Below are 15,021 nucleotides of genomic sequence, written 5' to 3'. Positions count from 1 at the left end.
TTTGGATTATCTAGAAACTGTTATTGTTGAACCATAATATAAGTGTCCAACTAGTAATATAGTCTCATTTAACCCTTACTAAAAATAAAGAAACCATCATACTGGGAACTCATTAAAAACGTATAGGAATGTCAGGTGCTAGTAAAGTTTCTGGTTATGTGGTTCCACCACCAGATGAGGAGGAAGAGATGTTAGCCAAACTGGTATTCGGTGATACTTCAGATTTTCAATCTAACTTGGCTGATTTCGATGTCGAATTTGCTCTAGATGAAGAGAGAAAGTTAGATGAAGAGGACGAGTTAGCTGGAAGCGAAGGAGAATCTGATGATGAGAAAGAAAATAATAATGCAATGGATCACATCACTGATGATCAGTTATTTTTCGTTGATGAGGGTAATGAAGATGATGGAGCCATGGAAATCGATGAGGAAGAAGGAAGTGATGAAGGTGACAGCGATTCTATTGAAGAAGATGATAATGCAGCATGGGTAGATTCTGATGATGAGAGAATTTCTGTACCGATTACGATCAATAACAAACTGAAGAAACTAAGGAAGAGCTATCAGGACTCACACATTGAAGGTCCTGAGTACATCCGTAGATTAAGATCTCAGTTTGAAAAAATATATCCAAGACCCCAGTGGGCTGACTCTATTTCCGATAGTGAAAAGGAGAATAGTGACTCTGAAGAAGATGATGATTCTGAAGACACTAAAAATGTAATAAATGGTGATATTAATGCTCTAGCGAAGATTCTAGAGAGTACATTCTCATATAAAGAGACTTCAGGTACAAAGTTGCTACCGGAAAAGAATCTAGATATATTGAGATTAAAAGATGCCAATGCATCTCATCTTTCGCATTCAGCTGTACAATCACTATCATTCCACCCATACAAACCGTTGCTGTTGACTGGTGGTTATGATAGAACACTTAGAGTGTATCATGTCGATGGTAAATCAAACCCTATGGTGACTAGTGTCTATTTGAAGGGTACACCTGTACAAACCTGTACCTTCTATGTTTCCCGTGAAGGCGCTAACAATAAGCAACCAGAAGATCAGAGAGTTTTCACCGGTGGTAGAAGAAGGTACATGCACTCGTGGGATCTTGCTGCTTCTTTTACGAAGAATCGGTCAGAGAAGGCATCTACGTTTGCTAAAATTGATAAATATTCGAGAATGTATGGTCATGAGAAAAATCAAAGATCTTTTGAAAAATTCAAAGTTGGCTACTTACACGACTTAAAGGCCAACACTACTCGTGGTGTAATCATGTTACAAGGTGGTAGAGGATGGATAAATATAATAGACGCAGCAACTGGTGTATGGATCACAGGCTGTAAGATAGAAGGTAATCTAGTCGACTTTTGTGTTGACTACCGTCCACTTTCAAGGGATAGATTTGAAACACACTTAATTGTCGTAAATACATATGGTCAAGTATGGGAATTCAACCTAACAAAGAATAATGAGATTATACGTAGATGGAAGGATGAAGGTGGTATGGGTATTACAACTATTCAAGTTGGCGGTGGTACTAACTCAGACCAGCTATTACCTATGAATTCCAAGAGAATAAGACAGAACAGATGGATTGCCATTGGTAGTGAGAGCGGGTTCGTCAATGTTTACGATCTAAACTCTATCCGTGCAATCTCATCAGAAACTAGTGAGAGTATAGCTCGTCCAGCAGTAACTCTAGACCAACTAACAACTTCTATATCATCCCTAAAGTTCTCCCCTGATGGACAGATACTCTGTATGGCATCTAGGGCCATTAAGGATGCACTAAGGTTAGTACATTTACCATCTGGAACTATATTTAGCAATTGGCCAACAAGTGGTACGCCCTTGGGTAAAGTTACCAGCGTTGCTTTTTCATCTCGTGGTGAGATGCTAGCAGTGGGTAACGAACAAGGTAAGGTAAGGTTATGGAGACTAAATCACTTCCAATAAAAGGTTATCAAGAGAATATAGAGCAAAGCATTCTTTTGTTCTTCTTTTTTTTTTTTTCCCTTCAATGAGAAAAGAAAATAGAAAGAATAAAAGTATATAAATATTATTTGGCATTTAACAACATGAAAAACAATAAAACAATATGATATAATTTAATAAATTTTACGATAGCAATTGTTTTTAATAGTAATTAGATATGAATGGCAAAAATACTTTGCCATTCATTTGAAAAATTAAAAAAACAGAAAGCTCGCACTCAGGATCGAACTAAGGACCAACAGATTTGCAATCTGCTGCGCTACCACTGCGCCATACGAGCTATCAGAAACTGGTGTTGCCTTTTAAGGCATAGTATCATTAACCACCTAATCGTACTAACCACAAAAAAGGAAAAACCATTATATAAGATAAGCAAGTTGCACAACTAATATAACACTGCCATCATCATAATACTAAAGGATAAATTGAACATAGAAACATGGGAATAACTGTGCAAATACAGCAGCAGAAATTTGAAATTTAAATTAAAATTAGAATCTAAAAAATCGATTTTTGTACGAGTAGTTCTGTGCATCTCTCTTGACTCAAGTAAAAGGGTGACGTGCAGCGGGTTAGTGGACACTGTTACAGGGGAGGAAGCGAGGGAATCAAAACAGGGGTGACCACAACCATGACAAGGTAGTATTATATATCAGTTTAATAATATATAGTGTTAAAGCTAAAGCTAATGGCAATATTCTTCATTATCATCAATTGAATTTTATTGTGTACTGGTTTTAAAGCAATCAAAGAGGGAATAAACCATACATAAAGAAAGTTACGAAGCGGAACCATGGCACCAATTGCTGTAGAGAGACGGAAGTCTCTGATCCATAACGAGTATGATAATGCTATTAGTGTAGACAGTCCGGCTAAGATATCTTCAAAGTTAATGGATATGAAGAAAAAACCGGCCGTGAAGGGCGCAAGCACTCTTTCAATTGATGATCTGGATATGGTGTCTCTCGGGACTAACTTTGATAAACAGATGGAGGTTGGTTCTCCAATGTATTGGGATCCAGATGGAGAGGCGTCGATAAGGACTAAGTGTGGTGGGGACTACCAAGCGCAAACAAAGGATCATATATCTTACCATTCAACACCTGTAAATGGGCTTTATGGCTCATCCTCTGGTGATGATGCCGAGCATAATCCTTTCAACCAAATTATTGCCTCGAGGACGAAATATGTCGTAAATTCTTTCCAAAATAGCGCTTCAAACATTAAATACCATGATAAAAAGGCATTCATATACCCGAAGCCGCTACCGAAATTCTGGAAATTTGAAAATGACAAAAGGCTTACACTACAAGACGAAGAGGAGAAGAAGAACTACTATGTCAGTGCTAGTAATGAGTTTGATGATGACGAAGATTTGGTTAACTTACCTGAAAAACTGCCACAATCCAGCAATAAACCTGCAAAGTTATTAGGAGGAGTTCATCATACCGGTGAGCTATTTGATTTTGAACTATACAAAAAAGCGCTAAAAAAACACCAAAATAAAATCGACGAGGATAATGCTAGTGATCCGTCTCATAAGTTCTGTGACTTTAATTTTTTCCAAGCTATACCAAGTTATGAGGAATTTAGGGAGGATTTTCAATTTGTCGTTGATCTGCTGCAAAATAAACACTTTAATGATCTGGCTAAGAAAAGGATATCTTACCTTGGTGACAAATTTGAACTGTACCAGCATCTGAGAGCAAAGTCTGAGATCTTGGAAAATAAGAAGGTTCCTCACCGTGATTTCTATAACTCCAGAAAAGTCGATGGGAATTTAATTTTGAGCGGCTGTGTCAGTCAAAGGCAATTGAGCGAGTTCATATGGCAAAAGCTAAATACAGAACCCGACAGAGTTGTATATATTATTTCAGATAATACACCGATCAAACTGTCAGAAGTTTTTGGCATTGGTTGCAATGTTGGTGAGCCGGCCGCCCTTGGATTGAAAATTATCGACGACGATTTTTTGGAATGGTATAAATCGGTGTATTTATTAAACTACCATTTGATACCAACGCAGAATGTAGATCACCAACTAATCGGTAAAGAATTGAGGTTTTATCTGCTTGCCAAAATATTCTTAGAGTTTGATAATATTTTAGATGGTGAGTATTTTGCTGAAATATTCATCAAATATGCTATCCACACCTGGGAAAAATCTAAATACCAACTTGCACAAGTTTCTGTTGATTTCCAATTTTATGATAAAGGAGAAGTAAGCTGGTGGACAAGATTTTCCAACTGGATTAGAAGATGGAACCTAATATCGTATAATGTCCGTTGGAATGTGCAAATCAACAGAGCTTACTCGAAATTATTCAAACTAGGGAAAGTACAATGCTTCCAAGATGTTTTGGACATGATATTTAATCCATTATTACACCACTCTAATAATTCAACTAATAACCCAGAATTCCATTATATTACAAGTAATATTTGTTCCATAGATTTAGTTGTGGATGAATCAGATGATTACCTTTGGAAGGAGTTCTCTGATATAAGTCAAACCCCTAAAGAATGGGTATCACAGGGTGATAATCCACCAGTTGCCTATTATATGTACTTCATATATGAGAGGTTAGGCCATTTCAACTACGTCCGCAATAAAAGATCTGAACCATGTATAACTCTAAGGTGTTATTGCTCAAATCTGGAAAATAGGTCCTCACAATTCAGTGATAAATATATCACTGACCAAACAGAATCTCTGATTTGTAACCTTCTTTTATGTAATGGTGGATTATTGAATGCAGAATATATCTGGAGTGCACCTGCATTGTTGAGCTACTTATTCTATCTGCTGCAAATACCTGTAGTCACAGCTCCATTATCATCTGTCACAATGCTATCAATACAATTAGAAAGACAAGGCAGAAAATACCGCTCCGAATTGACTGGGATTAGCGGACTCTGTGCTGGTGAAATAACAACAAGGGATATAACTGTTAGTGACGATCATTCTTATGGATCTAATCCATTTATGAAAATGTTTAAAATTGGTATGAAAACAGCGTTATCTTCCAACTCTGTCTTATTCAATTCTTCTTATACCCAAGAGCCTATGATTGAAGAGTTCAGTGTCGCCGCTAGTATATATCTATTGAATGCTGCTGACTTATCGGAACTAGCAAGAAATAGCGTTATAGCCTGCGGTTATGAGGGATGGTATAAAGCTCATTGGGGTGGTGTAAGCGTTAAACCGGACAAGTATTTTAAGGAAAATGTTGGCGGTGTAGATGTTTGGTACGACACTGCTGAGGATACATCTATAAAACACAATGTTCCTATCTTAAGAAGAATGTATAGAAGAGATACATTAGACCAGGAGTGGGATTTTCTGGAGGAACTATTTAACTAAAAACAAGGACTAGTGTATAAAAATAATTTGGTTTTTATATTAAATCCATTAGGGTAGGGTAATGAATTGCATAAGAATATATAATATTTAAAAACGTATGTTATGTTATCGTTATTTCACGTCAGTTACATTTTTTGGAGCTACAATTCGCCAACTAGGTCTGATATTTCTAACATATTCAGCCAATTGACGCAGTCTTTTAAGATCTACTATGGACTTTAAAGATGCTTCCGGATCCCCATGATAGAACATTTTAAATTCACTGTTCTCTTGATTACCTTCTTCAAGTTCAATCGATAGGTCAATGACAGCAACACTTCTTTGGAAATACCACTTATTTACAACATTATTTGCTCGACTTCTCCAGACAACCTCTTTAGGAAACTTCTTAAACATCAGGTTGAAGATTATGTCCGATATACCAAGTGATCCTTTAAGATGTGGAAGAACTGCGAATTTATCAAGATAGACAAATTTATCGTGACTAGGGCCTTCATACGTCAGGATAGCAATACCTTCATAATCTCCAATAATGATAATAGCAGCTATCTTGCCATTTATTCTATTGAGGTAGTGTTCTAGATCCAAATCCCGTCCAAATCCCTTATCAATTATCGTCTTAAATTTAAGTAAGTCAAGTTTCTTAATATTAATAGCGGTTTTATCATGCTGTCCTATATTTCTATCTTTTGTATGAAATTCTTCAGGCAAATTTATACTATTGTATTGCGTTAATTTTGAATGCTCAAAAACTTGAATATCTACTCCCTTCTTTAGCACTGTAGTAACAAAAACAGAATCAGCACCCTGAAATGTTTCTTCATCGGCTTCGTAATCACTTGGCATTTCATACCATACATTATGATTATTTACAGCTGCTGATCCACCGTATATATGTTTAAATCTTGGTAAGGAAGAGGAAATTATTGACCTATCAGTAAGTAGGTTATGTACTAAAGGATTCACTGTGTCTGAGGGTGATGAGCCCGCAGTAATTGTCGTTATCACACCAGTAGAGGTGGATGGCAAATTGGAAAGCACTGTGTTCATTAATTGGAGATTTTCCATGTGCTCCAAGTATTCCATCTCAAGTGTTATAATATCCTTTTCTCTAACAAACAGCTCCACACGATCAAGTAAGTCCTCTGATTTGGGTTGACGTTCATTTAGCACATTCAATGATTGTTTTAAAGTTTTATAAATTTTCTTGTACTCTTGTGACAAGTTAATAAAAATGTGGGAATTCTGATTTCGTTCACCAGATGGAATACCACCTCTTTGATTAAGAATGAAAAATTTATCTATTTGAATTGAACTATCACGAGAAAGATAATCCATAAATTTGATAGGATCTTTAGTTTGGTATTGCGTAGCAGTTTGTTGGTCATATACACATGGCATAATCACTGGAACCATACCTCGGGCAGCACAATATTCCGTGTCAACAGCAGTACATAATACTGATTCATACTGTGCATCGAATCGTTTTGACAAGCCATTGTTGAGAACTAACGGTTTCAATTTCGCCATCGTAAGAACTCTGTCCATTATTTCTAACTCATTATTCAGTCTTCCAGACGGTAACATTACACACACAGGGCTGATCCCTAAAAGTTTCAAACGTCTGATCGAATCTGATAATCTATGAAGAGCTCTTTCATTCTGTGTCCCAAGTCCTCGAACAACAAGCAGATAATAATAATAAGAGTTTGACCCAGCTGCATACTTAGCCAGATAGTCTTTAGCTTCACGTTTGGTGGCTGTAGAATTCAACACCGATACAATCAAACTCTTAGACAATGAGTTCTGCTGCTCGTATCTAAAACCATACTTAAAAAGATGGCTCCACATCTACCAGTTTTTAATCAATTATACCCTATAAAATATATACTACCCTTTGTTCTATTCACAAGACTACCAAACCTCCCCGAACCTTCAATTTTTTGTTATAATCCTGTTGCCTACCTCATCGCATTTTGGCTCTTATTGTTGCTATTCTTATTTTTTTTTAAAAATTCGCGATGATTGATATTTCAGCTGTAATTTCAAAATTATCAAAACTTGACAAATCAAAAAAACCTAACAAGTGGCATCGCTATCAATTGTTTTCATTATAGTTTCAAGGTTTAGCCTGTTTGCTAGTTGTTTGATCTGTGTCTCTATTACACATTCTGTTGAGTAATAAAATACACATCTATTGAGGGGAAAAACAAGCAATAAAGCTCATATAAATGGCGTTACCAGCACATCTACAGGAGACGTTCAGTCCTGAAGAGATACAGTTCCTCGTTGAAGATGAAATGATCAAGATATTTCCAAGGATAACTACACGACAAAGAAGGAGAAAAATTGGTAACGGGCATAGTGATATTGAAGATGTGCAGTTTCGAATGGTTACGACTGAAGATGATGCGCTGAATCAGATGGTAGCAATGCGCTCGACTGAGGTTAAGTTATGGATAGCACTGTTACTTAAACAACAAAGCAAGTGTAGTATTGTAGCACCATCGTGGTTGACGGTTAAGGAGCTCAATAGGAAAATCCAATATGAGAAAACAGCCACAGATAGGTTCAGTGATTTACCTTGGAATTGGATTGTCGTAGCCAATTTACTATTCTCACGAGCAGCAGATGATTTCCATGATCCTGTGCATGAACTACGGAGTAAAATTCAAGATTTACGAGAAATCAGACAGACTAAAGTACTGCGAGGCTTGAAACAACTGAATGCCTCACATTTGCAGCTTGATAATCTCAGTCTTTTAGAAATTAATGAACTACGCCCATTCATTGTACGAACAATGGATAAGCTTAGAGATGTGCATGATGCAGCAAATATTGACGGAACTGTCGGTGAGGAGGATGAATATGATGATGTTATGTAATAGCGATAAATATACTAACGACATACAATAATGGTAAAGGCTTAACAGGTTGATTACACTACACTACAATATTTTTCTAGTTTTTTTTTTGCATTCCATTTGGAATTTAATATCAATGGTTCTTAAACTGTCTTAAACTTTCGCAATCTCAATCCTTATGTTCAGTGATGGTATATTAATATGTAATACATAATGCTCTATAAAATTAAAATAATACATTCATTTTTTCATACAAGAAATTTGTCTGATAATCTTCAAAAACCAAATCCTCCACCAAATGGGAAACCGCCAGGGAAGCCGCCAGCGAAACCCCTTCCATTAGGTCTAAAATTGTTCTGTGCATTGAATTTCGGAGATCCAGTTCTAATAGAATCATATTCTTTTCTCTTATCTTCATCATTCAAAATCTCATAAGCTTCATTAATTTCTGACATTTTTTCATGATTTTTCTTATCTTCTTCCTCAGTTAGCTTTTTACCTTGTTTATCCGGGTGGAATTTTTTGGTCAAACCTAAATATGCCCTTCTAATTTCCTTTGAATTTGCCTCAGGAGTCACACCAAGTATTTTGTAATAATTTTTTGCAGCTTGATCATTTGTTAAACCATTTTGTTGTTGAAATTGTTGTTGTTGTTGCTGCTGTTGTTGCTGTCTGAAAAATTGTTGTTGCTGTTGTTGTCTTTGAGCTTGTTCTTCCCTTCTTCTGTTCATTATTTTTTCAATTTGTTTTGTAATTGCTTTTAAATATGGGTTGTGAGCATTTTTATAGTCGTTAGATTCCCATATTTTCAGTATTTGATTAATTAAATTCTGACCTTGACTGCTAGCTCCAAACTTTTTCAGTGCATTCTTGACAAACAGTGCAAATATATGAGGGTAGGTATTTCTCAAATCTTCGAAGACATCCTCATTCATAGTATTACCTTGTGACATAGAATTCTTAATATCGTTTCTATAATTATCACCAATCACAAACATAGCTTTCTGACAATTTAGATGAACTTGCTTTTTATCCAAAATTTTTGTAAGAGTCGCAGCCTGGCATAAACCAATATCTATATTTACAAATAAGTTAGTGGTGATCTCACTTGATACTTTCTCATCGACACCAAAGTATTCTTTTAAGTTCCTACTCTGGATGGCTTCCATTACTTCATAATTGTTTTTTAATACGCTTCTATAATTATTTGGTAGAAGTTTGGACTTCAAGTTAATTTTATCCTTTAGATAAAAGTTAACCATGGTACTCCATTTTCCTTCAGATGCATCAAGATTTCTATAAGTATTTTCATCCTTAATTTCCTTTAAGTCTGGGTTAATTTTATTCAATTTAGAAGCGATGAGAATAAGTTCTTTGCAAGGAGCATAATCCATATCAATATTTAGACACTTCCTTAAATGAGAAGAGCTTCCTTGGGCTAGTGGATCTTGGCCGACCAAGAAAAGTTGAATGACCGCTATATTATGATGAAGGGAGAGTCTCTCATCCAAAGATAATGTGGTTATATGCACATCTAATAACCTTTCATAGTTCTCCTTCAACATCATGATTCTTGTAATATCGAAAGCTTCGCCATCAATTAGATTATTTGTTAGAAATTGATTTGCTAAGTATAGGTAATTGATGTTATAGGGGGAGATATTTTTAATGGTCTCTAGTTTATCTTCTATATCATTGTTATGAATATCATTCCTTATCATATCTTTCAATTCAATCAATGACTTTTGGAATAATTCTCTTTTAGCCTCAATTTCTGGCACTATCTGAGGTTCCAGCTTCTTCGATATTTTGATAGTAGATTCCGTTACATTATTCCACAGTCCGAATTCCATGTAGAGTTTCTGTAGCCGCTTCGCAGATAATAGGTAATATGAATCAGACAGAGGTATTTCAGCCCTGGAGTCTAATATTATCTTCTCAAAGGATGTAATGGCCTTGAAATACTTACCTGCAGACAGTTGAATGAGACCATTTTTGTAGTAAACTTGATGAGCCAACTTTATAATCGAATTATACTCATCTTTCTCAGTTGCTTTTTCTCGCAGACAACCTTCCAATTTATTTATAAAACTGTCATAACTGTTCAGAGAGTTAATATCATGTTTCAAGTTTTGAGCTTCTCTAGTCAATTCAATTATATCACACTGATTTGCTAAAACAGTAAAAAAAAATAGAAAAGGAACTGCAATGGAACGAAATAGGCACTTCATTATACTGAACACCGTAACATAAAATCTAGAAGGAAGACGATTTTCAAAATCAATTTGAGAAATTTATCAAGAATACAAGCTCAAAAAGCAACAACCCTATCACAAAATGTGTATATGTTCCTATTTTATTAGCGCAACTGGAAAAGACCAATATATTGAAATGTATCAACTTAGGCTGCAAATTTGAACTTTTACTTCCTTTATATGTATCGCCTCAGGGTTCACAACAATGAAACTAGGTTCGGGCGTTATATCAGGATTAGATTTGTAATGATATTTGCACTTGTATTTCTTTAGTAAGAAATTAGAATATTCTAGGAACCGTATGGAAACCGCAAATTACACGTTATACAATATGATAACACTCAAATATAATAGTTAACGTATAGTCAGGTGATGAATATCATGTGACTGACGTCTAGACGGACAATATACACGAAATTTATTTTTCTATTTATTCATAAAGTTACGCGTCTGGTAGATCTCGCAAGGAATAGTCAATTAAATTTGATATTTTACATTAAATAGTTTGACAATTTCGTATGAGCTCGATCACAATATTAGTGAGAAAATTTGTATCATAGATTGGTTATATAAGAGTATATTCTAAAAAGATTCTGGATCTCCGTTTTAAGTCTGGCGTATCTAATATTTCTCCGATTTTATTAAGCGAATTAGGAATAAGATAACTTTACTAAATTTAAAGAAGAAAGTAAGTTCCACATTCTTATTAATATTTGTTAATATCGTGTGATTGTTTCCCCCCCGCTTTTTTCCAGTTGGCTTTTGAATTAGTACTATATCTTCAAGATACCCAATAATCCATTAAATTGAAAGTTTCTGAAACCTCCATAGCAATAATATGTATATTAAAAGGGTGGTAATAAAAGGTTTTAAAACCTATAGAAATGAAACGGTGATAGACAACTTTTCCCCTCATCACAATGTTGTATTAGGATCTAATGGTTCAGGCAAATCTAATTTCTTTGCGGCGGTAAGGTTTGTATTGACCAATGATTATACAAACCTGAAACGTGAAGAGAGACAAGGATTAATATATCAAGGTGCTGGTGCTTCAGTTATGAGTGCTTCTGTAGAGATAGTTCTTCATGACCCTGAACATTCAATCCTATTGCCCGGTGGTCGTGGAAGTGGTGGTGATACAGATGAAATCCGAATCAGAAGAACCGTAGGTTTAAAGAAAGATGATTACCAGATCAATGACAGAAATGTCACCAGGAATGATCTATCTAGAATGCTAGAAAGTGCAGGATTCTATATGAATAATCCATATAATATTGTACCTCAAGGTAGAGTTATATATTTAACAAACGCCAATGATAAAGAAAGGTTACAGTTACTTGAAGAAGTGGTAGGAGCTAAGTCATTTGAATTGAAATTACAAGCTTCATTAAAACAGATGGAAGAGACAGAACAAAAACGTACTCAGATTTCTACCGATATGCAGGAACTTGAAGATAAACTTGAAGAAATGGAAAGAGAACAAAGAGAACTAGAAAAATATATCGCACTTGAACGTGACAGGAAGGTTTTACGTTATACATTACATGATAGAGAACTGAATGACATCATAGGTCAAATCGAATCTTTAGACGGCGACTATAATGATACAGTAGACTCCTCAGAGAAATACATACAGGAATTGGATAAAAGAGAGATAATGATACAACAGATAACAGAAGAAATTAAACGGATACGAACTTCATTGAAGTTGAAATCAAACACCGACCTAGTTCAACTAAGATCCAAAGATGATGACGCTCTAGGCAAAATTGAAAATATTAAATTAAAAATTACAGATTTCCGTAACCAAATAAAAGTTAATGAGTTACAACATTCGAATGATAGGAAAAATCTTCAACTATTGGAGCAATTAATTAATGAAAAGACGGCTAGAAAAAATAAAATCCTTCCTCGTTTTAATGAGCTGAAGACTGAAGAAACTAAACTTAAGTTTGAATTATCTGATTTGGAGAGTAGGCAGAATAACTTACTTTTGAAGAAAGGTAACTATGCTAAATTTTCTTCGCGGGAAGAGAGAGATGCTTGGATTAGAACACAAATGAAAGTATTATCTTCTACTAATGGTAACAACAAATTAATAATAGAAGAATTAGAAAGTCAAAGAGATCAAGTTAATAATAAGTTGACTGAGAATGAGAGCGAACTCGAAGAACTTAGAGATGCAATTAGCGGTCCAAATGTAAATGCTGAAAGAGAAGATATTGAAGTAGAGCTGCAAGAATTAAAAAGTAAATATACCCAAAACATTGACAAAAGGAAAGAACTTTGGAGAAGAGAACAAAAACTACAAGTTATTCATGACACATTAGTTACTGAGGTAAAAGAAAACGAAAGGAATTTAGGAGAAACAATGGATAGATCTCTATCAAGTGGTCTAAAAAATGTTCGTGAAATTTGCGAAAAGTTAAATTTACCGGAAAATACAGTGTTTGGTACTATAGGTGAACTTATCAATGTCAATGAAAAATATAAAATTTGCGCTGAAGTTGTTGGTGGAAATTCTCTATTCAATGTCGTTGTAGATACTGATGAAACAGCTACTATAATTATGAATGAGTTATACCGGATGAAAGGTGGGAGGATAACATTTGTGCCGTTGAATAAATTAACTAGCAACTCACAGAATATCGCATACCCTCCCACCTCTGAATATGCTTGTACACCGCTTATCAGAAAAATAAAATATAATGAAATGTTTGAACCCATTATATCTCATCTGTTCGGTAGGACTCTAGTTGTCAAAGATCTTGGAGACGGTCTAATACTTGCAAAAAATTACAAGTTAAATTGTATTACTTTAGACGGTGATCGAGCTGAAAGAAGTGGTGTTTTAACAGGTGGTTATTTCGATCAGTACAAAAAATCTAGACTAGAGTCACTAGCATCTCTTTCCTCTTCAAAAGAAAGTTTGAGCAACATTGAAAAGGAATTAGAGAGCGTACGCTCTGATATACAATCTTTGGATGACGATATCGATCAAATTAATGGCAGTATTCGCCTGGTTGCTAATAAAAAGGAAAATATATTAATGGATATTGATGATCAACAAAACAAACTAAAAAACAAGGAAAATGAAAATTTGTTCCTAATACAAAATAAAGAAAATATCGTGAGAAAATTAGAATCTATAGTCATCGCATTCAAATTAAATGAGCAAAAGTTAACTAATCTTGCTTCTGATATTCAAAAGGATTTTGATATAGAATTATCTCAAAAGGAGAAAGATGAATTAAGTGTTTTAGGAAAAAATATAAAGAAGACACAAAGTAATATAGATATTACTATGGAAACTTTGGATGAATTAACTACCGAAATAGATACTTTGGAGGCAGAATTGAATTCTAGACTGATTCCTCAATATAATGATGTTAAAAGCAAAATATTTGAATCCTCTGATATTATTGTTGAGGAGCTGATTAAAAACCAATCCATTTATGAGAATGAATTCCAATCTTTGGATAAACAAAGGACAATTTTTATGAATGAAATAAATGAAATCGAGACAGAACTAGAAAACCTTAATGCTGAAATACTTAATAAGGAAAAGCTCCTTGAGAAAGCAAACAATCAACAGCGACTTCTTTTAAAAAAGTTGGATGAATTTCAAAAGGATGTTGAAAAGACTATGATCAGAAAGACTACCTTAGCTACTAGAAAAGAAGAAATTCAACAAAAAATTAGGGAAGTTGGTCTTCTACCTGAAGACACACTTGATAAGTTTAAAGACTTTTCTGGGGAAGAACTACTCTCTAAACTAAATGAAACTAATAAACGTATAGCAAGCATGAGAAATATTAATAAAAGAGCCTTTGAGAATTATAAGAAGTACCACGAGAAACGACTTGAGCTAGTTGAGCGTGCACAAGAGCTTGATGATTCGAAGGATTCTATACAGGATTTGATAGTTAAGTTGAAACAACAGAAAATCACTGCTGTCGACAAAACCTTTGAAAAGGTTTCATTTAACTTCACTTCGGTATTTGAAAGAATTGTCCCAAGAGGTACTGCTAAATTAAATATATATAACAATGAAAATCATGGTAACGATAGTAAAGGGGATATTGATATGGATGGAACACAAACTGATAATCACCTCACACATTATGAAGGTGTTTCTATCTCAGTATCTTTCAACTCTAAACAAGATGAAAGGCTGAAGGTGGAGCAACTATCAGGTGGCCAAAAGACGGTTTGTGCTATAGCCTTAATATTGGCCATACAGATGGTGGAACCTGCACCCTTTTATTTATTCGATGAAGTTGACGCAGCTCTTGATAAACAATATAGAAATTCAGTTGCTCAAACGATAGCAGAGCTTGCCAAGAAAGCCCAATTTATTTGTACAACATTCAGGTCGGATATGATAGATGTGGCGGATAAATTTTACCGCATCAGGTACCAAAACAAGCATTCTTCGGTTCTTGAGGTTGGTAAACAAGATGCTATTAGGTTCCTAAGGGGAGGAACTAAAATGGCTGAAATTTAGTGTTTTCAGATAAAATTACTAATGTGCCAACCAT

At 34.9% G+C, this 15,021-nt stretch overlaps 6 protein-coding genes across 6 annotated transcripts; 4 read left to right on the top strand and 2 right to left on the bottom strand.

Moving 5' to 3' along the window:
• Positions 1–128: 128 nt before the first annotated feature.
• On the top strand, positions 129–1,958 carry UTP18 (Utp18p; the record flags this gene model as incomplete). The annotated part of the gene is made up of 1 exon (XM_071054850.1): positions 129–1,958. One exon carries the CDS (start codon positions 129–131, stop codon positions 1,956–1,958), a length of 1,830 nt encoding a protein of 609 aa, XP_070909543.1.
• An 832-nt stretch (positions 1,959–2,790) lies between these two features.
• Positions 2,791–5,361, top strand: RNJ42_04685 (metallo-dependent hydrolase superfamily protein; the record flags this gene model as incomplete). Its single annotated transcript, XM_071054849.1, has 1 exon — positions 2,791–5,361. One exon carries the CDS (start codon positions 2,791–2,793, stop codon positions 5,359–5,361), a length of 2,571 nt encoding a protein of 856 aa, XP_070909542.1.
• A 111-nt stretch (positions 5,362–5,472) lies between these two features.
• Positions 5,473–7,212, bottom strand: ARG2 (acetyl-CoA:L-glutamate N-acetyltransferase; the record flags this gene model as incomplete). Its single annotated transcript, XM_071054848.1, has 1 exon — positions 5,473–7,212. One exon carries the CDS (start codon positions 7,210–7,212, stop codon positions 5,473–5,475), a length of 1,740 nt encoding a protein of 579 aa, XP_070909541.1.
• Positions 7,213–7,592: 380 nt separating this feature from the next.
• PSF2 (DNA replication protein PSF2) lies at positions 7,593–8,246 on the top strand (the record flags this gene model as incomplete). Its single annotated transcript, XM_071054847.1, has 1 exon — positions 7,593–8,246. One exon carries the CDS (start codon positions 7,593–7,595, stop codon positions 8,244–8,246), a length of 654 nt encoding a protein of 217 aa, XP_070909540.1.
• A 254-nt stretch (positions 8,247–8,500) lies between these two features.
• Positions 8,501–10,456, bottom strand: JEM1 (Jem1p; the record flags this gene model as incomplete). The annotated part of the gene is made up of 1 exon (XM_071054846.1): positions 8,501–10,456. One exon carries the CDS (start codon positions 10,454–10,456, stop codon positions 8,501–8,503), a length of 1,956 nt encoding a protein of 651 aa, XP_070909539.1.
• Positions 10,457–11,318: 862 nt separating this feature from the next.
• On the top strand, positions 11,319–14,987 carry SMC3 (cohesin subunit SMC3; the record flags this gene model as incomplete). Its single annotated transcript, XM_071054845.1, has 1 exon — positions 11,319–14,987. One exon carries the CDS (start codon positions 11,319–11,321, stop codon positions 14,985–14,987), a length of 3,669 nt encoding a protein of 1,222 aa, XP_070909538.1.
• Positions 14,988–15,021: the final 34 nt, after the last annotated feature.

The sequence above is a fragment of the Nakaseomyces bracarensis genome (genome assembly GCF_045282275.1).
Source record: "Nakaseomyces bracarensis strain CBM3 chromosome Unknown Scaff13_0, whole genome shotgun sequence".
In the NCBI taxonomy this organism is placed as follows: domain Eukaryota; kingdom Fungi; phylum Ascomycota; class Saccharomycetes; order Saccharomycetales; family Saccharomycetaceae; genus Nakaseomyces; species Nakaseomyces bracarensis.
The sequence above is the reverse complement of the archived record's forward strand: the minus strand, read 5'-3'. Positions and strand labels throughout refer to the sequence as shown.